This window comes from Bos javanicus, chromosome 1 (assembly GCF_032452875.1).
Source record: "Bos javanicus breed banteng chromosome 1, ARS-OSU_banteng_1.0, whole genome shotgun sequence".
Classification (NCBI taxonomy): Eukaryota; Metazoa; Chordata; class Mammalia; order Artiodactyla; family Bovidae; genus Bos; species Bos javanicus.
In genome coordinates, this window is record NC_083868.1 from 56,694,523 (window position 1) to 56,717,982 (window position 23,460).

The 23,460-nt window shown below is 41.0% G+C and overlaps 1 protein-coding gene and 1 long non-coding RNA gene across 3 annotated transcripts in view; one reads left to right on the plus strand and one right to left on the minus strand.

The window, feature by feature from the left end:
• CD96 (CD96 molecule) overlaps positions 1–866 on the plus strand; it is a 98,275-nt gene extending 97,409 nt beyond the window's left edge. The window contains exon 14 of one of the 2 annotated variants that reach the window (XM_061389485.1): positions 442–865. In XM_061389485.1, the coding sequence (XP_061245469.1) occupies positions 442–550 (109 nt within the window). In that variant the 3' untranslated portion in view covers positions 551–865. Of the gene's footprint in view, positions 1–441 lie in introns of both variants that reach the window. The other variant, XM_061389492.1, reaches the window with a different exon arrangement.
• Positions 863–23,087, minus strand: LOC133231605 (uncharacterized). Its single transcript, XR_009731175.1, has 5 exons — positions 22,121–23,087; positions 19,491–19,600; positions 3,031–3,157; positions 1,945–2,039; positions 863–1,418 (listed from the first exon to the last, which is right to left on the minus strand). It is a non-coding gene; the product is annotated as an uncharacterized LOC133231605 (long non-coding RNA).
• Between the last annotated feature and the right edge of the window lie 373 nt (positions 23,088–23,460).

The window sequence follows — 23,460 nt, forward strand, 5'->3', positions numbered from 1 at the left end:
GTTCCAGAATCTGAAAATTTTTTCTCTGGAGGAATGCTTTAACCTACATAAGAGAAACACTTCCTCTATTAGGAGGCAGTTGCCATGGAGAGTGTAAGCTCTGTTTAAAAGGCTTGACTTGCTGGTCTGCTCCTCTTAAGCAAGTTGCTTAAAACCTCTGAGCCTCAGTTTTATCTGTGGAATGGTGGCAATAATACCCAATTCCTAAATGCAAATTATATAACTCTATGATAAAAAATGGTTTACAAATTATAAAATATCACAAAAATATTAATTAATGATACTAACAGGACTAGCAAGCAGGTTATGCCAGGGGAAAAAAACAGAGAGCCAGGGAAGCATGCCTCTTTCACTTTCTCTTTTCCCTTCTAAAAATATATTATGCATACATACATCACCCCTAACCTTCTTAGCCTTGAATGAGCAATGTTTTGTTCCTAGCATGCAAAGACCTCCACCTTTCAAGCCACCTCCACCTCCCATCAAGTACACCTGCATTCAGGAGTCCATTGGAAGTGATCTGCCTTGTCATGAGCTGGAGACACTCTAGTCCTCTGAGGCTTTGACACACAACAAAATTCTGCTAGAATCCTGTCGAAAAAGTAGATGTCGTGCTTTATTAATATAATCGCCCTCTAGCCAAGCCTCTTCTGCAGCTGAAATGGATATCAGAAGTGTATGACCTGTTTTCCCAAAAGCTGATCCTCTTTAATCTGCATATGCCAGAAATTTAAACAAGACTGAGAGGCGATGTGAAGCGTTCCACCAGTGCAGTCTACAAGGATTTTCTTGCTTATGTAAGAAGTGTAAATTAGGCTGCCGCATTAAAAAAAAAAAAGAAAAAGAAAAAAAAAATGCTTGCAGTGTTTTATTTTTCACTTTTAATTCCCTGAGGTGATGACAAGGGTTTTAAACTTATGTCCATACCAGATCTGCTCTTTGGGGCATCTGCCAACATTCTAAACTATTAGCCAAAATTATGTTCATCTCTGAGGGAGGGCTTCCCAGGTAACTCAGAGATAAAGAATCCACCTGCCAATGCAGGAGACACAGGAGATATGGGTTCAGTCCTTGGGTCAGAAAGTACCCTGGAGAAGAGAATGGTAACTAACTCCAGGATTCTGCCTGGAAAATCCAGATAATACACAGAGGAGCCTGGCAGGTCACATGGGATCACAAAGAGTCAGACATGACTGAGCAACTTAGCACCTGGGGTGTATTGCATTCCCCAGGAAAATTATACGATGAAAATGTGAAAGTTTCAATGAGAGTTCCATATAATGGGAAAATACAATTAGTCTTTGTATGGAAATCCAGTTGTTTATTTTCACTGGAGGAAAACAGAATACCTTGCATAAGCACCCCAGTTCCAATCTTCCTTCACTCTTCCTCCCATCATGCTCAGCCCAGGCTCCTGCCTATAGGAAGAGGAAAGAGCATAAGGATAACAAGCCAACAACCAGATATCTGGTAGCTAAGACAGTCAGGGTATAAAATTTAAGGAGCGATTCACACTCAGTCATAGACTTGCACTATCTTGTGAGTGAGTACCAGTCGCAGGCCTTGTATAACCAAGAAGATAACTACAGAAATGACTAGAATATGCCTTCTAAGGTTAGGTCATAAAATACTTTGTAGCTTCTGCCTTGATCTCTCCTTGATCACTTGCTCTGGAAGAAGCCAGTTGCCATGCTCTGAGGACACTCAAGCAGCCCTACCAAGAGGTCCACCTGTCAAGGAACGTAGACCTCCTGCGGCAAGTAGCAGGCAGCCAGACTTGATTGAGTGAGGTCGTTAAGCCCATCCTCCAGCCCCCACTCAAGTCTTTGGGTAACTGCAACCTCACTTGATGTTTTGGCGGGGACTTCATGAGAGTCAGAGCTACCCAATTAAACCCCATCTGAATTTCTGACCTGCAGACACTGTAAGATAATAAATACTTACTGTTTAATAAGTTTGGGTTCCCAGGTAGCTCAATGGTAAAGAATCTGCCTGCCAAGCAGGAGACCCAGGTTCAATCCTTAGGTTGGGAAGATCTGCTGCAGGAGGAAATGGCAACTCACTCCAGTATTCTTGCCTGGGAAATCCCATGGACAGAGTAGCCTAGTGGGCTACAGTCTATAGGGTTGCAAAAGAGTCAGATACAACTTATCAACTAAACTACAACATAATGTATTACAGAATAATAGATAACTAATACAGTCCAATAAATGGAAAAATAAACTAATGTTTGCCTGCCTTAATTACCCTCAATTTCTCATTAGTTCTCAAGAAAGACTAACTTCATATGTACATATATGACTATTGCTTCATGAGTAGTTATTTTTAATACAACTTAATCACCATTGATTTGTATAAAAGTCATTATGGTTTTATTTTTAATATTCAATTAGGAGGCATGAATACAAGTAGTAGAAGTATTGGGGTAAAAATTGGCAGAGTTGGAGGATGTTTAGATCATTTTGGTAAAGGGATAGACAATTGTACAGTACAATATAAGTCATGTAATTTTCAGTCTATCATATAACAAGTGTCTTATGCTGCTTTTGTCTTAGCCATCTCTTTGAAATATTCTCTTCTGGTTTTATTATAAATAAGTTCTGGTCAACATTTGTAAATTCATCTCCAACTTGAATAGAGTGAACAGTTGCTTATTCATGGAGGGATACTCATTCTGTGATTTAGAGGAATTTTTCTGCAAAACAGAAGGACTCTAGACGCTGTTCAGGCAGTGTTATGATCTTGACCTCCCTCATTTGACTAAAGTGACACTTTCACCTGCACCTTAAAAATTTTAAGTTCAGAGAGCCTGTCTCAAACCAGCAGCTCCTCTCTCTACAAGTGGATTTAGTTCTGTCTCACTGGAGAAGTAGCAACTTTGCACCCTAATCCCTAAGATTTCTGAATGCCTTCATTATTGACTTAATTTTCACTAAGAAGAAGCCATACATAAGCCTTTTAATCACTCATTCCCAAAGGATGGTGTGTTAGATAACACTGTTGTTCAGAAATATTCATTTCTTTACTCACCTGCATCATGAGCACATCTTGACCTTGGGCTTGGCCATATGACTTGCTTTGGACAATGGAATATCATGGACCTGACTTACCCAAGACTTGAAAGTTGCTTGTGTGGTTGGACTCACTCTCTTGTTCTCTGCCATAATCATAAAAAGAACATTTTCAGGATAGGCTGTTAGCTCCAAGAAGAAATACTCAAACCAGGCCCAGTTGAGACAAACCAATCTCCAACCTAACTCAAATGTGCATTATTAAAGAGTCTGATGGTTACTCATCATTATTATAGCAAAAGTTAATCTATACACATAAGTCCAGAAGTAGACATATTTTAGGTCTTTCTCAGGTACTAGAGTAAGAGATAAAGTCAAACTTAATTCAAACAAAATAATCATTTTCCTTGATTCAGCATAAGTTTTGTTTTAGCTAATGAACATATGGTTGGCTTGACCAAGTTAACTTTGCAGTGTAGATCTTTAAAATCATAAAATATATGATCATGTTGGGCATTAGAGGTCATACTATAAATAAAGAGTTACAGAGTATGTGAAATCGACTTCCCAAGGTCACATAATTAAAAGTGATAGAGTCAAAATGATGAGCCAGCTCTCTGAATTCCAGTCCAGAATGTGATCAGTCTCCATTATATCATGATATTTAATTTCTTTGGTATCTCCTTTTACTATAGACAAGAGCTATTTTCTGTGCACTTAAGTAAATATTGATTTTTTTCTAATGCCAAGGTAGTATATTCTGAAAATTGTTGATAGAAAAAAAAGAAAGTAGAAATAATTGGGCCCTGGGGTAAGATGGCCAGGAAAGTGTGCAAAAAAAAAAAAAAAAAGAAAGAAAGAAAAAGAAATGACTAGGAAATGAAAAGAGAAAAGAAATAATCAAGATCAGAAGCTGGAAAGAAGTTTAAAGAAACTAACTAAGGCTGGAGATCAAGGAAAGGACCTTGTTTCAGAGGCTCTGAGCAGGGGGAGAGGTTCTTGAAGGCAGCCCTCTCGGCACTCTGATTTCGGAGAATGATTTGGGCTTGAACTTGAAGGTTGAATCAGCAGAAACACAGAAACTTTGTTTTTTGAGAGTTTACAGACATAGCCTGAGTTTTTGAAGACAGCAACCATGGCTGTGCCCACCAGATGAAGCTTGAATGTCCAGCAGAGACATCTGAAATGGTGAGTAGAAGTTACCACGATGGGAGAAAAAGACATTAACTCGCAGAAATGAGCTGAGGTTCCAGCCAAAACCACACAGTAAAATGATGGGAACAGAACTCTTTATTTCTCAACTTTTTTTCCCCTGGATTCTCTGATTGCTAACAAGGCTAAATGCTACAGCCAGGAAGATGCAACTAGACAGCAAAAGAACTTGACTTTAGATCAGGACCAGGGAACACTTTTGAAATTACTCTTAACCCCTGTCTAGTGCTTCTCTAATGGCTCCAGGCATTGGCTGGGTGCAAATTAACAAAGGAATGAGAACAATAGAATTTAAATTTTTCTCCCCAACCAGCATCTTTATACTCTCCTGAGATCCAACCAGTCCATTCTGAAGGAGATCAGCCCTGGGATTTCTTTGAAAGGACTGATGCTAAAACTGAAATTCCAGGACTTTGGCCACCTCAAGCGAAGAGTTGACTCATTGGAAAAGACTCTGATGCTGGGAGGGATTGGGGGCGGGAGGAGAAGGGGATGACAGAGGATGAGATGGCTGGATGGCATCACTGACTCAATGGATGTGAGTCTGGGTGAACTCCGGGAGTTGGTGATGGACAGGGAGGCCTGGCGTGCTGCGATTCATGGGGTCGCAAAGAGTCAGACACGACTGAGCGACTGAACTGAACCTGAATTAGCAAACTAACAAAGAACGTAACCAAAGTTGTTGTCGTTCAGTTGCTCAGTCATGTCTGACTCCTTGTGACCCCATGTAAGCCTGGCATGCTGCAGTCCACGGGGGTTGCAAAGAGTCAGACACAACTGAGCGATTGAACAACAACAACAACCTCGGTTACATTTTTTGTTGGTTTGCTCACTCAGATCCCTCATATTAGCTCAAAGGCTCTGTGGGATTGTGATCATAAGGAGCAACACTGAGGGAAATAAAGGAGAAGAATAACAAACCCAAGGTGACGACATAAAAAGAGAACACAGGTCGGGCCTCATCTAGCTACCCTTGATAAATACCCAGAATCTGTCTGCCCAGAGTTCTGTCAGACAACTCCCATTTACTGTCCAAAAAAGTCATACCACCAAACGAAACTGATCATAGCACTAAAGCCATTCACCTATCACCAGAAAATACTCAGAGGCACTGGGAAGGCAGAGTGAAGTGGACGAAACAACAGTCATATGAGTTGTGAAAGGAAATTTGATGATGGACCCGTCAACTGTGTAAAGAGTTAACATCTCTTCGGCATGTGAAACTATATGAAACTGGTGGATTCCTGTTATAATACATCAGTCAAAACCCATGGAAGGTAAATCAAGAGTGAAACTTAAAGTTTGGACTTAGGGTTATAATTCTATGTCTGTATAGGTTCATTGCATATTCAAAAGCAGAGACATTACTTTGCCAACAAAGGTTCGTCTAGTCAAGGCTATGGTTTTTCCTGTGGTCATGTATGGATGTGAGAGTTGGACTGTGAAGAAGGCTGAGCGCCGAAGAATTGATGCTTTTGAACTGTGGTGTTGGAGAAGACTCTTGAGAGTCTCTTGGACTGCAAGGAGAGCCAACCAGTCCATTCTGAAGGAGATCAGCCCTGGGATTTCTTTGGAAGGAATGATGCTAAAGCTGAAACTCCAGTACTTTGGCCACCTCATGTGAAGAGTTGACTCGTTGGAAAAGACTGTGATGCTGGGAGGGATTGGGGGCAGGAGGAGAAGGGGACGACAGAGGATGAGATGGCTGGATGGCATCACTGACTCAATGGACATGAGTCTGAGTGAACTCTGGGAGTTGGTGATGGACAGGGAGGCCTGGCATGCTGCGATTCATGGGGTTGCAAAGAGTTGGACACGACTGAGTGACTGATCTAATCTGATCTGATCTGATATCTATATTTATATAATACATATATAGACTATTATTATAATGTATATAATGTATAATGTATTGTATAATGTTACTATATAGTTAAATATAGTAATAATACAGTAATAGTATATATTACTATATAGTTAAATATATACACACATATACTATAGTATATATACTTGTATATATACTAATATATATATAGTATAAATTACTATATAGTTAAATATATATATACATATACTATAGTATATATATATATACACACACATGTCCTATATCACTGTTATATACATACTACTGTAACTATGTCTGTGTATGAATATATATATATATATTTCCAGATGCAAAGAGAAGAAAATCGATAAATTTGTCTACGTAAAGAAAAACAATTTGCAGAGAATAAAGAGGAGTGAAAAGGCAAATGATAAACTGGGTGAAAATACCCACAACATAAATCACAAATAAAGAATGATAAATAATTTGCAAAATGATAAAGAACTTACAAATAGGATAATAAAGCTGAAAAATTCTGTGGGGAAAAAATGGGTCAAACATATGACACCAATGATTCACAAAAAAACATATGTAAATAACACTTGAACACTTGAAAAAAATTTCAAATTCATTCATATTAAAAGAAATGCAGATTAAAACTTCATTGAGACATTATTTCTTCCCATTCACTTGTCAAGAATTTGAGAAGTTTGACAACATGCTCTATTGTCAAGGCAGTGGGGAAACAGGCACTCTCCTGTGTCGCTGAAGGGAATGCAAAATGGAACAACCACTGTGGACAGGAACTGACAGTATCAAACCAAACTACATATTAATTTATCTTAGACTTGGCAGTTTCTCTTTAAGAATTTATCCTGAAGCTCAACTTCCAACAATATCAAACTATATATACACAAGATAATTCTTGACAGCATTATTTGTCATTGCCAAGTACTAAAAAGCTATCTGAATGTCCAAACAGTAGATTGAAAGGATAAACGATAGTAAATTTTTTTAAAAATGGAAACTGTACAGCTGTAAAATCAAGAAAGAAAATGTCTGTTGACTAATACGAAGTGATTTCCAGGAGACATCATTAAGGGAAGAAAGCAAAGAGTATATAATATGCTACCTTTGTGTAAGAAAGAAGGAAAAATAAGGGGGGAATGTGTCTGTATAACTATTTATGTATACAATTTGTAGATTAATATTATGATATCCACCTGGCCCTATTGGTGGTGGTAATTTTGATTGTGCATGTGTTGTAAGTAGTTATGCATGCCTGTCTTTCCCACATTTGTCTTCTGAATGAACCAAGAAGCAAAGGTATTCTAGTAGCACATTTGACACTCAGATCTTGTTCACTATAATTTCATGCTGAAAGGAATCAGAACTTTCAGAGAAATGTTTGCTTAAGGGCAAAATAGATGTAATGTATGACTGGTATGTCTTACATCAGAAAATAACACATTCCAAAAAAATGTTGGAGGGTATGTTAGAAGGATGCAGGAGTCAGCTTGAAGTCTCCTACTCCTACAGACATAGGACAATTTGAATGCCAATATAATTACGTATACTAATGAATTAGAAGCCACTGAAAAAAGTAAGAATTCATAAATCCTTATAGCAGATACATAGGAAGAGAGAGATCTAGAGAGACAGGAGGAAGGGAGGGAGGGAGGAAGGAAGGGGAAAGAGAGAGCTTTTGCCTACAGTAGAATGCTGAGAACTGTTTGGTAAATATAGAGTGCTGAAGTTGGAAAGTCATTATTTTGTAATCATTATAGTAAAGATCAAATCAGGCTAGATTCATTGACAAATACTAAATAAGGAGGATATTTTCGTGATAATCAAGGTATTTGCATGGCCTCAAAATGGTGTCCCTGAAGTATGCTTATTAGTTACAAGAGAGGAAAAAGAAACAGCAATTATGTAGTGGAGAAATTAAACAATTTGACCCGTGATCAAAATTAACTTCAGTGAGGGACAGATGAACATCTGCTCCTTCAGATTTTATACCCTTGGGGGGACACACTATTCCCTTTGCAGCATTAAGGCAGAGAATGAATAAGCTGAATCCAGTCACAAAGCAACATCAGATAGACACACAATGAGAAATGTCTAAAGGCCAAAAAAGGGGCTTTAAAAATATCCCAGAACAAATGTTAAAAGACATGGCAATTCATTGCCACCAGGTGGCGCTAGTGGTAAAGAACCCGCCTGCCAATGCAGGAACATGAGACCGAGGATAAAGATCCCGTGGAGAAGGGAATGGAAACCCACTCCAGTATTCTTGCCTGGAGAATCCCATGGACAGAGGAGCCTGGTGGGCTATATAGTCCATAGGGTCGCAAAGAGTTGGACACGACTAGCGACTGAGCATGCACACACAACTTTAGCCTGGATCCTTTTCTGGAGGGGTTAAAACTACAAAGGAAATCTGGAAAATCAGAGCTGACATTTGCCAGATCAGCTGACAAAATTGGAATATGGGCAGAAGACTAGATAAAAGTATCAATAACTCTACTCTGGTTATGTAAGAGAATATTCCTATTCTCAGGAAATACACACTGAGGTATTTAGAGTAAACTGCCATAAAGTATATATAACTTACTCCCAAGTGGGTCCGTGCATATGTATGCATATATCCATAGATACATGCATGCATATGTACATATACATGCAGAGAGAGAGAAAAGCAGATGATAAAAATGTTAACAATAGATGAATCGAGGTAAAGGGGATATGTGGGTTTTTTTTTTTTACTCTTTTTATTTTTGCAAACATTTTTGAAGTTTGAATATATTTCCAAATATAAAGTTTTAAGAAAAAAGTGCTTAAGTAAGACCCTAAAAAATGATCAGACACGACTGAAGTGACTTAGCACACATAAATAAGGCTTAATTTGACTCAAAACCAGCCTATTTTTTCAAACATGGCAACCCTTAGACAGTATGACGAGATGCAAAGATCTGTTTATTCGAGGGAGTTTTCTTTCTCTATTCCTAAATGTTGCTTAATCTCAAAGTTCAGGCAAATATCAATGAGGATTCATCCTGCAAATTCAGTGTTTTTGTTGCATTTCTGGGCTTGCTTACTCTGCCTTAGGTACTGGCTGGGAGCCCCCAAAACTTCAATCAATTTTTCTTTCTTGAGGAAATGAATAGAATTCTTTTATTTCCCTAGAACTCCAGGGTAAACTTTTCCTCTCACCATTAAACCACTTTATATCAAAAGAGACTAAGCTGTCTCTCCCAAATTCACCTTGAAGAATTCAACTGAAGAGAGAAACTTTGGTTCCTACTAAACCCTTAAGCAGTGTTTTCTGTTGACACCTCAGCAGAAATCGTGGGAACAGTTCAAAGTCAAAGCAGTCCCTGTGCAAGATGCCGCACACAAGGCAGTGAGGGATGATGCAGCTCCCGTTCAGCCTTCCTACTGGAGGCTCCCAAGCAGAAGACCCAGCAGCCACTTCCCCTCCTACTACAGAACTTTATCCATGTCTCAGATTTTTAGTAAACAGCTGGACCATTGTATGTTTAGTCAATAAATACGTAAAGATACTCTATCTCACCAAGACCAAACTTTCTAGTCTGTTGTGCTGCTTTGGTGGCATGTTCAAATCGAAACTCGCAGTCAAGGAAACGCAGGCCATGAACTCCTCTGTTAGACTGGAATGTCCTCAGGAGTGTGAGGTTACTTTACACAGCTCAGCAACCCCAGAGCGAGGGCAAGGTCTGGGATAAGTTAGTGCTCAATTACATATGGTATGAGTAAGTGACAGGAGGTGGCAAATGAGCGAAGAGGAGAAAGAAAAATGTCAGCCGAACAGAGAACTAAGCTAAAACAAGTGACAGTCTCTCACTCAATCTGGTGGGCTGAGATTTATGGGATTTTTTTACTCCATGTCTCACACCATCCACTTGAAAAATACATTCTTCAAAACGTTCTTATTGTCATATTAGAGGAGACCAGAGCTTCAATCTGGGTAGTTTGGCTGATGCTTTAGATTGAATAGGTTTCTGGGTCAGTTTTAAAGTTTCTCTTTGGCGTAATCAGTCAGATTATCCACAGGTGCAGAGAAAAAGCCAGATCCAGGGAACCAGTGAAAACTAAAGTAAGTATACAGACACCAAAATAAGTATACAGGGGAGGGGAGGGGCGTGGATGAGGAGACATTTGTCAAAGGGCACAAACTTCCAGTTACAAGAGGTGTAAGTTCTAGAGAATCCAAAGAACAGCAGGGTGCTATGCAGTGCGTGCTAAGTCATTTCAGTCATGTCCGACTCTGCGATCCCATGGACAGTAGCCCACCAGGCTCCTCTGTCCATGGGATTCTCCAGGCAAGGATACTGGAGAGGGTTGCCATGCCCTCCTCCAGGGGATCTTCCCAACCCAAAGATCGAAGCCTCATGTCTTACATCTCCTGCATTGGCAGGGGGATTCTTTATCACTAGCGCTACTTGGGAAGTCCAGTTTATGTAGTACCATATAGCAATTTCATGTTTGAAACTTGCTAAAAGAAACTGATGTTAAATTTTCTCACCATAACAACAACAACAAAATGTAATTATGTGAGGCAAGGGATGTATTAACTAACCTTATTGTAGTAAACATTTTCCAACATACATATGTATCAAGTCTGTACATCTTAAACTTACACAATATCATAGGTCAATTATCTCAGTAAAACTGGAAGAAGAAGAAGAAAAAAAAAGAACACCAATTTGCCAGGTGAGGATCCATGGTCTGAACAGATCTCAGCAGATCAAAGAATCAGATCAGATCAGTCGCTCAGTCGTGTCCGACTCTTTGCGACCCCGTGAATCGAAGCACTCCAGGCCTCCCTGTCCATCACCAACTCCCGGAGTTCACCCAGACTCACGTCCATCAAGTCAGTGATGCCATCCAGCCATGTCATCCTCTGTCGTCCCCTTCTCCTCCTGCCCCCAATCCCTCCCAGCATCAGAGCCTTTTCCAATGAGTCAACTCTTCGCATGAGGTGGCCAAAGTACTGGAGTTTCAGCTCTAGCATCATTCCTTCCAAAGAAATCCCAGGGCTGATCTCCTTCAGAATGGACTGGTTGGATCTCCTTGCAGTCCAAGAGACTCTCAAGAGTCTTCTCCAACACCACAGTTCAAAAGCATCAATTCTTCGGTGCTCAGCCTTCTTCACAGTCCAACTCTCACATCCATACATAACCACTGGAAAAACCATAGCCTTGACGAGATGGACCTTTGTTGGCAAAGTAATGTCTCCGCTTTTGAATATGCTATCTAGGTTGGTCATAACTTTCCTTCCAAGGAGTAAGCGTCTTTTAATTTCATGGCTGCAGTCACCATCTGTAGTGATTTTGGAGCCCAGAAAAATAAAGTCTGACACTGTTTCCACTGTTTGCCCATCTATTTCCCATGAAGTGGTGGGACCGGATGCCATGATCTTCGTTTTCTGAATGTTGAGCTTTAAGCCAACTTTTTCACTCTCCACTTTCACTTTCATCAAGAGGCTTTTGAGTTCCTCTTCACTTTCTGCCATAAGGGTGGTGTCATCTGCATATCTGAGGTTATTGATATTTCTCCTGGCAATCTTGATTCCAGCTTGTGTTTCTTCCAGTCCAGCATTTCTCATGATGTACTCTGCATATAAGTTAAATAAACAGGGTGAGTGACAATATACAGCCTTGATGAACTCCTTTTCCTATTTGGAACCAGTCTGTTTTTCCATGTCCAGTTCGAACTGTTGCTTCCTGACCTGCATACAAATTTCTCAAGAGGCAGATCAGGTGGTCTGGTATTCCCATCTCTTTCAGAATTTTCCACAGTTTATTGTGATCCACACAGTCAAAGGCTTTGGCATAGTCAAGAAAGCAGAAATAGATACTTTTCTGGAACTCCCTTGCTTTTTCGATGATCCAGCGGATGTTGGCAATTTGACCTCTGGTTCCTCTGCCTTTTCTAAAACCAGCTTGAACATCAGAAAGTTCACGGTTCACATATTGCTGAAGCCTGGCTTGGAGAATTTTGAGCATTACTTTACTAGCGTGTGAGATGAGTGCAATTGTGCGGTAGTTTGGGCATTCTTTGGCAGTGCCTTTCTTTGGGATTGGAATGAAAACTGACCTTTTCCAGTCCTGTGGCCACTGCTGAGTTTTCCAAATTTGCTGGCATATTGAGTGCAGCACTTTCACAGTATCATCTTTCAGGATTTGGAATAGTTCAACTGGAATTCCATCACCTCCACTAGCTTTGTTCGTAGTGATGCTTTCTAAGGCCCACTTGACTTCACATTCCAGGATGTCTGGCTCTAGGTCAGTGATCACACCATCGTGATTATCTGGGTCGTGAAGATCTTTTTTGTACAGTCCTTCTGTGTATTCTTGCCACCTCTTCTTAATATCTTCTGTTTCTGTTAGGTCCATACCATTTCTGTCCTTTATGGAGCTCATCTTTGCATGAAATATTCCTTTGGTATCTCTGATTTTCTTGAAGAGATCCCTAGTCTTTCCCATTCTGTTGTTTTCCTCTATTTCTTTGCATTGATTGCCGAAGAAGGCTTTCTTATCTCTTCTTGCTGTTCTTTGGAACTCTGCATTCAGATGTTTATATCTTTCCTTTTCTCTTTTGCTTTTCCCTTCTCTTCTTTTCACAGCTATTTGTAAGGCCTCCCCAGACAGCCATTTTGCTTTTTTGCATTTCTTTTCTATGGAAATGGTCTTGATCCCTGTCTCCTGTACAATGTTACGAACCTCATTCCATAGTTCATCAGGCACTGTATCTATCAGATCTAGGCCCTTAAATCTATTTATCACTTCCCCTGTATAATCATAAGGGATTTGATTTAGGTCATACCTGAATGGTCTAGTGGTTTTCCCTACTTTCTTCAATTTAAGTCTGAATTTGGCAATAAGGAGTTCATGGTCTGAGCCACAGTCAGCTCCTGGTCTTGTTTTTGCTGACTGTATAGAGCTTCTCCATCTTTGGCTGCAAAGAATATAATCAATCTGATTTCAGTGTTGACCACCTGGTGATGTCCATGTAGAGAGTCTTCTCTTGTATTGTTGGAAGAGAGTGTTTGTTATGACCAGTGCATTTTCTTGGCAAAACTCTATTAGTCTTTGCCCTGTGTCATTCCATATTCCAAGGCCAAATTTGCCTGTTACTCCAGGTGTTTCTTGACTTCCTACTTTTGCATTCCAGTCCCCTATAATGAAAAGGATATCTTTTTTGGGTGTTAATTCTAAAAGGTCTTGTAGGTCTTCATAGAACCGTTCAACTTCAGCTTCTTCAGCGTTACTGGTTGGGGCATATGGATTACTGTGATATTGAATGGTTTGCCTTGGAAACGAACAGAGATCAAAGAATAGTCGTGGGAATTCTGCAAGTGAAGATTTTTCCTGATCAAGAGCAAAGAGTTAAGTCTTAGGTAGGAATTTTTGGTCCTCTCTTACTTTAAGGAGATAGTCCTGTTTCTAATGGCCAGAGAAATTCGGCCTATGTCATTGATTCTCCAACTGCTGTTGCTCCATGTTGCCCACAGTTTGGGCGGACGGATACTATTTCCAGTTTTGTCTGAAATCCACGCACAGTCTTCTACCTTGCTGAACTGGATCAGAGCATGAGGGAACCAAGAGCTTTGCTATGTCTAATAAGACTCTCCATGCCTTTCCCTCAGACCTGAGACTCTCATGTTAGGGGTCATGAATGCCCACTGATACGGATGTGTGCCGGAGGGATTCAAAGTCACCGGAGAAACTAGATCATCAGTTTTATTCAAGTGTAATAGATGTCTAGTCAACGCTATGGTTTTTCCTGTGGTCATGTATGGATGTGAGAGTTGGACTGTGAAGAAGGCTGAGCACCGAAGAATTGATGCTTTTGAACTGTGGTGTTGGAGAAGACTCTTGAGAGTCCCTTGGACTGCAAGGAGAGCCAACCAGTCCATTCTGAAGGAGATCAGCCCTGGGATTTCTTTGGAAGGAATGATGCTAAAGCTGAAACTCCAGGTCTTTGGCCACCTCATGAGAAGAGTTGACTCATTGGAAAAGACTCTGATGCTGGGAGGGATTGGGGGCAGGAGGAGAAGGGGACGACAGAGGATGAGATGGCTGGATGGCATCACTGACTCGATGGACGTGAGTCTGAGTGAACTCCGGGAGTCGGTGATGGACAGGGAGGCCTGGCGTGCTGTGATTCATGGGGTCGCAAAGAGTCGGACATGACTGAGCGACTGATCTGATCTGATCTGATCTGAATAGATGTACAACAAAATGAGTTTTTTATTCAAATATAGTTGATTTACAATATTGTCTTAGTTTTGGGTATATAACAAAGTTATTCAGTTATATACATATATATAGTCTTTTTCATATTCTTTTCCATTATGGTTTATTACAGAATTTGAATATATTTCCCTGTGCTATACAATGGGACCTTGTTGTTTATCCCTTCTATCTGTAATAGTTTACATCCACTAATCCTAAACTCCCAATCCATCCCTCCACAACCCCCATTCCCCTTGGCAACTGCAAGTCTGTTCTTTATGTCTGTGAGTCTGTTTCTGTCTTATAAATAAATTCATCTGTTTCATATTTTAGATTCCACATATAAGTGATATCATGTGGTATTTGTCTTTCTGACTTAGTATGATCATCTCTGGGTCCATTCATGCTGCTGAAAATGGCATTATTTCATTCCTTTATATCAGATCAGATCAGATCAGATCAGTTGCTCAGTCGTGTCTGACTCTTTGCGACCCCATGAATCACAGCACGCCAGGCCTCCCTGTCCATCACCAATTCCCGGAGTTCACTCAGACTCATGTCCATCGAGTCAGTGATGCTGAGTAATATTCTATTGTGTATATATATATATATATATATATATATATACACACACACACACCATATCTTATTTATCTGTTCATTTGTTAGTGACATTTAGGTTGCTTCTTGTCTTGGTTATTGAAAATTGTTCAGCAGTGAACACCAGGAAGCATGTGTATTTTCAAATTATGGTTTTCTTTGAATATATGCCCAGGAGTGGGATTGCTGGATCATATGGCAGCTCCATTTTCAGTTTTTTGAGACATCTCCATGCTGTTTTCCATAGTGGCTACACAAATTTACACTCCCACTGACAGTATAGGAGGGCTCCCTTTCCTCCACATCCTCTCTAGCATTTGTTATTTGTAGATTTTTTAATGATGGCCAATCTGAGCAGTGTATGGTGGTTCCTTATTGTGGTTTTATTTTGCATTTCCCTAGTAATTAGCAATGTTGAGCATCTTTTCATGTGTTTATTGGCCATCTGTGTCTTCCTTGGACAAAGATCTACCTAAGTCTTCTGCCCTTCTTTGTTCATTGAGTTTTGGGCTTTTGTTGTTGTTGTTATTGAGCTGTTTTAGCTGTTCATATATGCAAAATTTGAATGAATTTGTAAGAAAAAAAAACATTCAAGTTGAAAGAAATGCCAGAATGAATGATTGCCACAGGGGCTCTGGCAGTATGAATATACCCTTCTCTAGGGTCAGGGCACCTCAGGTGGAAGAGTTGAGGAGTTCTGCCCTCGGACCACACACACACACCAGTCCCACCAGGACTGAGGTGCTGGAAACACCAGAGATGACTCCCATCCTGGCCATTCATACTCCCCATGCTGAGAACTTCACTAAGTATTTTCTAGGACTGGCTTCCTGAGATCAGAGCATTTCATCCTAGGTGTTGAATATGGGGAAGGAGTAGAGAAAATTTTGAGTTTTGGCCTTGAGCAGAGCCTAGAGTGTATAACTAATATAAAGACTTTATTATAAAACCACTCCCCAAATCACAACTCAAGTTTATGCTGGTAGCAGCATGATTTTAGAACTTTGGTTTCATATTTCTAGAAAAGATATTCCAGTAGTCTCAAGTCCAGCAAAAGAAGTAAAAGATTTGAGTAAAACAGTGTAATAAAGAGGGGAGGGATGAATGGCTTCAGTGTGTAAAGATACAGCTTTATATTCAGAGAAGGGAAAAAGCAGAACATGGTTGGAAGGAGCATAAAGCTCACGTAGTTCAATCTTCCATCGAAGTTTTCACCACCTCCCTGTCTTATTGTTAACTTGGCTTGGATGCTTCCAGTCTTAGGGACTGATTTCCTCCCTACTTCATTATTATGCCAAACTCTGACTTCTAGAACTCTGACTTGGCTGAAACAGAAAGGGATTTTCCAGGTGGTGCTAGTGCTAAATAATCCCCCTGCCAATGCAGGAGACATGAGAACCTTGGATTCAATCCCTGGGTCGGGAAGATCCCCTGGAGGAGGGCACACGGCAACCCACTCCAGTAGTCTTGCCTGGAAAATCCCATGGACAGAGGAGCCTGGTGGGCTACAATCCAAGGGTCAGTCGGACACGACTGAAGTGACTTAGCACGCACACATGAAACAGGAAAACGTGCTAGGTAAATTTTACTTTCTCTATTTTTGCTACTAAAAGGAAGCAGCAGCTGTGGGCACAGTTTAGGAAGGGTGCATCAAGACATAGTTGAGGTGGAAGGTTAGCTGCAGAGATTTCTGCAGATCAGAATTCTCTGAAACCAAATCTTCAAAAAGCCAAGAAACATACTAAGAGGTTTGACTACAACCTAATATTGAGAGAGTGGATAAGGGAAAAATACTAACGATTGGTTATTTTATTTACTTTGTTTTTAAAAAAGGTTTATTTGTGTTGGTTGAAGTTGTTTTTGTAAACTTATAATTTTAATAATAAGATTGGGAGGGAATGATAATATCTGCTGTCAATTAACATGTTGTTTACCATTCAGGTGATGTGGCAACATGGTATTTCCAAATGATGTCAGCAAATCAAAATGTGGAATCAGGTCATTATTTGCCAAATGAATAACAAATGTACAGAGGTCATACTAATTGTGATGGAAGGTCAAGTGATGATGAAGATGCCTACCAGCGTGCACACACATGCTAACAACTGATGCCACTTGGATAATTCCAAGAACCTTGGGGTGGGGTAAGTAGAGATAGCGGATGGTTTTCCTGCCAGTTAAACTGAAATATTTTTCACTAATCACTTAAACTTATACACAACGTGGGTAAGAACTGCCATTCTACCTATCCTAACTTTTTTTTTTTTTAAGAAATTGATTGATATGCCAAAGTGTTGATCTAAAGCATGTGAGACATAAAAATCCCCTGGGGAGCTTTTTTTAAAGACAGAAAAAAAGATGCCACCCCCAGGGGATCTGATTCAGTAGGGTTGGAGTGTGAACCAGGAGTCTGTATTTAGTAAGTTCCCAGCTGTTCTATTGGTGCTGGTGATGTGGAGACATTTTTTTTTTTAGGGTAACTGAAAGGGAACTTACTATACGCATGAAGTGTGCCTTTACTACCAGAAGGTGGCTCCATAACATATTAAATCAGGCACTTTATAGCTAACTAGCTAACAAAAAGCATTGACTTGGCTAAGCAAAAACAAGCTAACTGGAAAGATAAAGATGTGGAGCTTCCCTCAATTACATTTTTTTTTTAGTGAAAGGGGTGGGTGGGAAGGGAGAATGGAAGAGGCTGCAGGAATATGGTGTGCTAGAAGGAATAAATGGACATTGAACTAATTTTGCAATCATCATTTGTTATTTAGCTTCTCTCAAAAGTATTATAGCAAACATGTGTTGTTAAAGGAAATATTTAAATATATCAGAAACACTTGATGTCTAGTAAATAAAAAAATGCAGAGATGCAGACTTCCCTGGTGGCATAGTGGCAAAGAATCTGCCAGCCAACGCAGGAGACACAGGTTCGAACCCTGATCCTGGAAGATCCCACATGTCACGAAGCAACTAAACCCGTGTTGTGTGCCACAGCTGTGGAGCCCACACGTCATAGAGCCTGCGCTCCGCAACGAGACAAGCCATGGCAATGAGAAGCCCATGCACTGCACTAGAGAATAACCCTCACTCCTCACAGCCAGAGAACTAGAAAGAGCTCACACAGCAGGAAAGACTCAGCACAGCCTAAATAAATAAATAAGTAAAATTATCTTAAAAAAAAAAAAAAAAAGAGAGGCTCAGAGGCTCTTCCTGATCACCAAGCTTTCACATCTGGAGGAAAAATCTCAGGGCTGGTACTGCTACATACACTCACTCTTGTCTTGTTACAGAATCCTGGTTGTTGACACAAATACCAGGTAGGCACAAGGTGGAGCTACATATGGACAATTCCTGTTTAAGCTGCTGCCGCTCCTTACTCAAGTTCTTAAAGACGCTCACCTGGGTCTGGGTCACAACCACGAGGTCTCTGGCTCTAGCCCGAATCAACAAAATGACTGACCCCCAGGTCCTGACTCATTCCTCATGTCAGGAATGTCTGAGGTGTATCATACACGTCCACAAGGCAGTGTGCTTGGTGACGACTCTTTCCACGGAGGCTCCTGAATGTCCCGAGCTGCTACAATGATGTCACTCTTCCTGAAGGTAATTGTTGCTGTTGTCATCATGTCCCCAGCACTGCCCATATTGGGGACATTTCTTCACTCTATTCTGATCCTTATCACATGGTTTTGGGAGACTGTATTGGGGAAATGGGGCTGAGAATGACTAGAGATAAACTGCTGGTATAAGGCGCAAAGCAAAGCAGGCTTACACTCCATTTCCTCTTTCATTTATCTGGCTCATCATTTCAATTCCTCACCCTCACCACATCCTCCAGCCAGGGAAAAAAGTCATGAATGAGGCATCACTGTGGAACTCAAAGCATCATACAAACTCCCACCTCCAGACCATGGTCCCTGGAACAAACACATGCCTGGTTGTAATGCTCTTTGGGCCGTTCCTTTCCCATTAAGCACACAGCCTGGGAGAGAAGGTAACACAGGGTCTTGGAAGTGGGGGCCGGAGCCAGCCTCAGCCTCAGCATCATTAAGTTGACATGTTTCCTCTGAAGCTCTTAGGGTGCCTTCAGTCAAGCAAGACCCAGGCCATCTTGCCCTGCCAACCAGACATATCCAAAGGACAAGCCGTTTGCTCTGGGACCATCAGTGTTCACTTTTGAAATGATTCCAAAGAAAATGAACCGTCTTTAACATTTCCAAAATAATGTAGCCTTCAAGACACGACAAAGCCTGCAGTCACCTCTTCAGAAATTCAGTAGGGTCCTTAATCAAGTAATGGAGAAAAACAATTCCAGAAAAGAAAATAAAAGTTGAAGATGTATTCGCAGAAACAGGTTTGATTAATTGATGAACATTTTGATGAGAATTTCAAGTGATGAAAATAATCCCAGAGGAAGTCAGGCTGTCTACTGTGGCCCTTGAGTTATAGGTCCTTGGAGATAAGAAGTGAGAACCAAGAAGCAAGCACCAAAGTTTCAAAGGTGCTCTGTGCACCAGAGTTTCTGCATGCTTTTTCACTTTTTTCCTGCTTAAATAACTGATTTCAATAACTTACCCAAATGACTGTATTTCTCTAACAATTCTTCATTATGCTGGCCTTATCTTCTATATACAGTATGGATCATTTTTCTCTCCTTCTCAAAAACTTGCAATGGCCCCTTTTATCTGTAAAAAAGGAAGTCCGAACTCTTTAACATACTGTGGTCTTAAACATCCTTTACCAGGTTTGCAATAATAATAGGTAACATATGATGAGAAGCCATTGGCACAATGATCAGGAGACTGGGGTCACAGTTCTGCCACTAGCTATGAGCTCTAGGGCAGAGCTATGTAGCCTCTAAGCGTCAGTGTCCTTTGTCAAATGGGGCTAGGAAGAGTATTTAACTCATTGAGCTCTTGTGATGGTCCAATGAGAGTAAATGAGTTCTATTTTCCATGTATCCCTCGCGTGTTATCTGTTTCTCATATCTCACATTCATTGTCATAGCTTTGCTTATGTTTTCCCAGCTATACAATCTGTTTCATGCACCAAAGCCCTCCACCCATTTTCCACTTGTAGAAACTCTTCTCAGAATTCCAGACCTGGGTTGAAATGCCACCTTCTCTTTAATGCAAATCTTGGCCCTTCCCCCATCAAAATGTAGTTGTCCTCCACATGCACCTCTATTATTATTACCCCTCATTCAGCCTCACATTACATTTTGAAATTCACATATTTGATTCTCTTTTCTTCTGGATTATATATTATCTGACGTTCATCATATGCCAGCTTTTAACTTTTCCTCCATTCCTAGCACTTATCAAAATGATTTGCACAGGATCAACACTCCCTTGGTTGTAACTGTCAATTAAAATGGACTTGCTTTAAAATTCAATCCTCCTATTAATTTAGTCTCCTCTCTGCTTAATTTCAGAGAAGGCAATGGCACCCTACCCCAGTACTCTTGCCTGGAAAATCCCATGGATGGAGGAGCCTGGTGGGCTGCAGTCCATGGGGTCGCTAGGAGTGGGACATGACTGAGCGACTTCACTTTCACTTTTCACTTTCATGCACTGGAGAAGGAAATGGCAACCCACTCCAGTGTTCTTGCCTGGAAAATCCCATTGACGGAGGAGCCTGGTGGGCTGCCGTCTATGGGGTCGCACAGAGTCAGACACGACTGAAGCAACTTAGCAGCAGCAGCAGCAACAGAAGCAGCTGCTTAATTTTTTTCATAATATAGTATGTAACAAAATATTAACTATTCATATTCTAGGTATTAATCTATATTTTAAAATTGGTTTTTCCGAAGCTAATGTGGCATAGTATAACAATCCCACTTGTAATTTGGTCTCCAAGACAGTATGACAGAAAAATTATTCTCTAATACTTAGAAATTCTTAGCTGGGATTTTTAATGCAAGTTTATTTTTTCATTATAAAAGTGATATTATAATGTTATAAAACCTCAGAAAAGAGAGTGAAAATGCAGTGCATATTCCCACCTAGCAAATGAGTTTATTTCCTAACGCCCTGTTACTCAAAGCGTGGTCTGAACCAGGAGCAGCAGAAGCAGCTTGAATCTGGTTAGAAATGAAGACTCTCAGGCCTGTCTCAGACCAACTCAATCAGAATATGGCTGATTTGCACATTAAAGGTTGAAAAGCACTGCTCTAAGGTACTACCTGGAACCCAGCAGGGCATGTTTACTGAGCATCTCCTTCCTTCTAACAAATGTTTATAGAACACATGCTACATGCCAAGTACTGTACTAGAGGCTGTGTCTTCACCTGCAAAATTTCTTCCAGGACTGACTCAAGAATATATGGAGAGCACGCTATCTTCTTTTGAATGTTTTCTTACACGATCTAAGTAGTTTTGACTGAAAACTGCCAGAGGTGCAAAACGTCTCATTCTGAAGTGGTTCCTCTTCTCTTGTTCTCTCTCAGTGATATCTCTCAGTTTAAGGTTTAATGTGTTCTTATTCTGCTCCTTCTTTCCACTAAGAGCTCAAAAATAAGGGGGAAAAGTCATTGAAATTAACATTCCAGGTAAAGCTGAAAGAACACTTTTTGTTTTCTTTAGGCAGCTTTTGTTTGAGTTTTTTTTTTAATTGTACATTTAAGGAAGCCCAGAAAAGATGACATTTCAAAAGTAAATCTTGGGATACTCCTTCAAGAATATGGGGTGGGGGTGAGGGGGCATTTCATTGACTAAAACTGCTAGGTGACAGTCATTCCCAACATGTACAGCACTTACACTGAAGTGCTCTCTAAAAATCAGAAGCTGCATGATAAATAGTGTAGACTTTCTTTTCATTACCAAGTCTTCCTTGTGGTTCAGCTGGTAAAGAATCCGCCTGCGATGCAGGAGACCTGGGTTTGACCCCTGGGTTGGGAAGATCCCCTGGAGAAGGGAAAAGCTACACACTCCAGTATTCAGGCCTGGAGAATTCCCTGGACTGTGTAATCCATGGGGTTGCAAAGCGTCGGACACGTCTGAGCGACTTTCACTTTCATTTTTCACTCACTCCTTCAGGAAACAAACAAAACTTTTGGTATTATTACACAGCTCAAAAGGCTGAAAAGCAGGTTTAAACGAATGTTAGTAATAGGCTAGAAGAGGAAATTTAATAAAATGTCAAAAGGGGGCACTATATAGCAAGAGTTAAGTGTACAGAAAGTTGCTTTGCTGCTGTGTAGTTACCTTGGAGATGAGGAGGTGCGGCCATTCAGTGATTAAGTGTCAGCTGACCTGTAGGTCTGTTTGTACAGGAGCCTTCTGTCTGCTTTTGGCAGAAGTTGCTGTTTCCTTTTCCCGGAAGCCCTCCGGAGTCACTGGGGAGCTGCCTGGCCTGACACCCTCCAGGGTCCCACCATCAAGATCTGGTTGTTTTTCTCCATTTGCCTATTTGCCAAGGGTGTTCCTGTGGTTATCTATGTACAAAGTTCTCATCATTACAGAGGCCCTATAGTTTACACCGTGGAAAAGGACCATCTGAGAGTGTAGGGAATATTGAAGAAAGCACAAAAATGGGTTTCTGTGCCCACAAGCCTCTGGGCTCAAGGATCTTATTCCAAAATGGGATTTCCAAATAGGGCCGCCACATGAACTGTTCCCAGAAGGCTCCCGGACTTTTCATTTCGAATATGAAAAGGGGGTCGTACCACCAACCTACCACCAACCCTGCCTGACTTTTAGGGATACTGTGAAGAGCAAATGGGACAAAGAATTTGGAAGAAGGTTCCAAACAACAGGCAATACAAATGTAAAGTATCATTATTGCCATTTCTGCAAAATGGGAATAAGTAGTGTGTACCTGGGAGAAGGCAATTGCACCCCACTCCAGTACTCTCGCCTGGAAAATCCCATGGATGGAGGAGCCTTGTGGGCTTGTGGTGCATGGGGTCGCTGGGAGTCGGACACGACTGAGCGACTTCACTTTCACTTTTCACTTGCACGCATTGGAGAAGGAAATGGCAACCCACTCCAGTGTTCTTGCCTGGAGAATCCTAGGGGCGGGGTCGCACAGAGTCGGACACGACTGAAGTGACTTAGCAGTAGCAGTGTGTACCTGAATCTTAATTAGGTAATGGTTGAAATACAAACCATCCTTGATACTGTCATTCAGATATGATATAGTGCTCTTTTCTCAGCCTCTTTATCTCTCATATTTCTGCTGCCTGTATGGTTTATTGGAAATGTTATATACTCCCTGGGTAATTGTCATTGTGCGTGTGTGTATGTGTGTGTGTGTGTGTGTGTGTAAGGGAAAGAAGGAGGGCAACGTGTGGTTGCGTTTAACCTCTGTGCTGACAGTGTAAAAGGCCAGCGGAAAGACCTGTCCGATCCAAGCTCTGACTCGTCCAAGCGTGCATGTTGCCCTGCCCGCAGTCTCTGCGGCTGCTCTAAGCGAAGGAAGGCGGGAGTAACAGAATGTGGGGGTCGGGGCGGGCAGCGGAGGGGTGGGCGCCGTTCAGAGGGGCAGCCCGTGAGGGCGCGGGCCAATCGGAGCGCCCTCTGCCAGCGGCCAATCACAAGCCGCC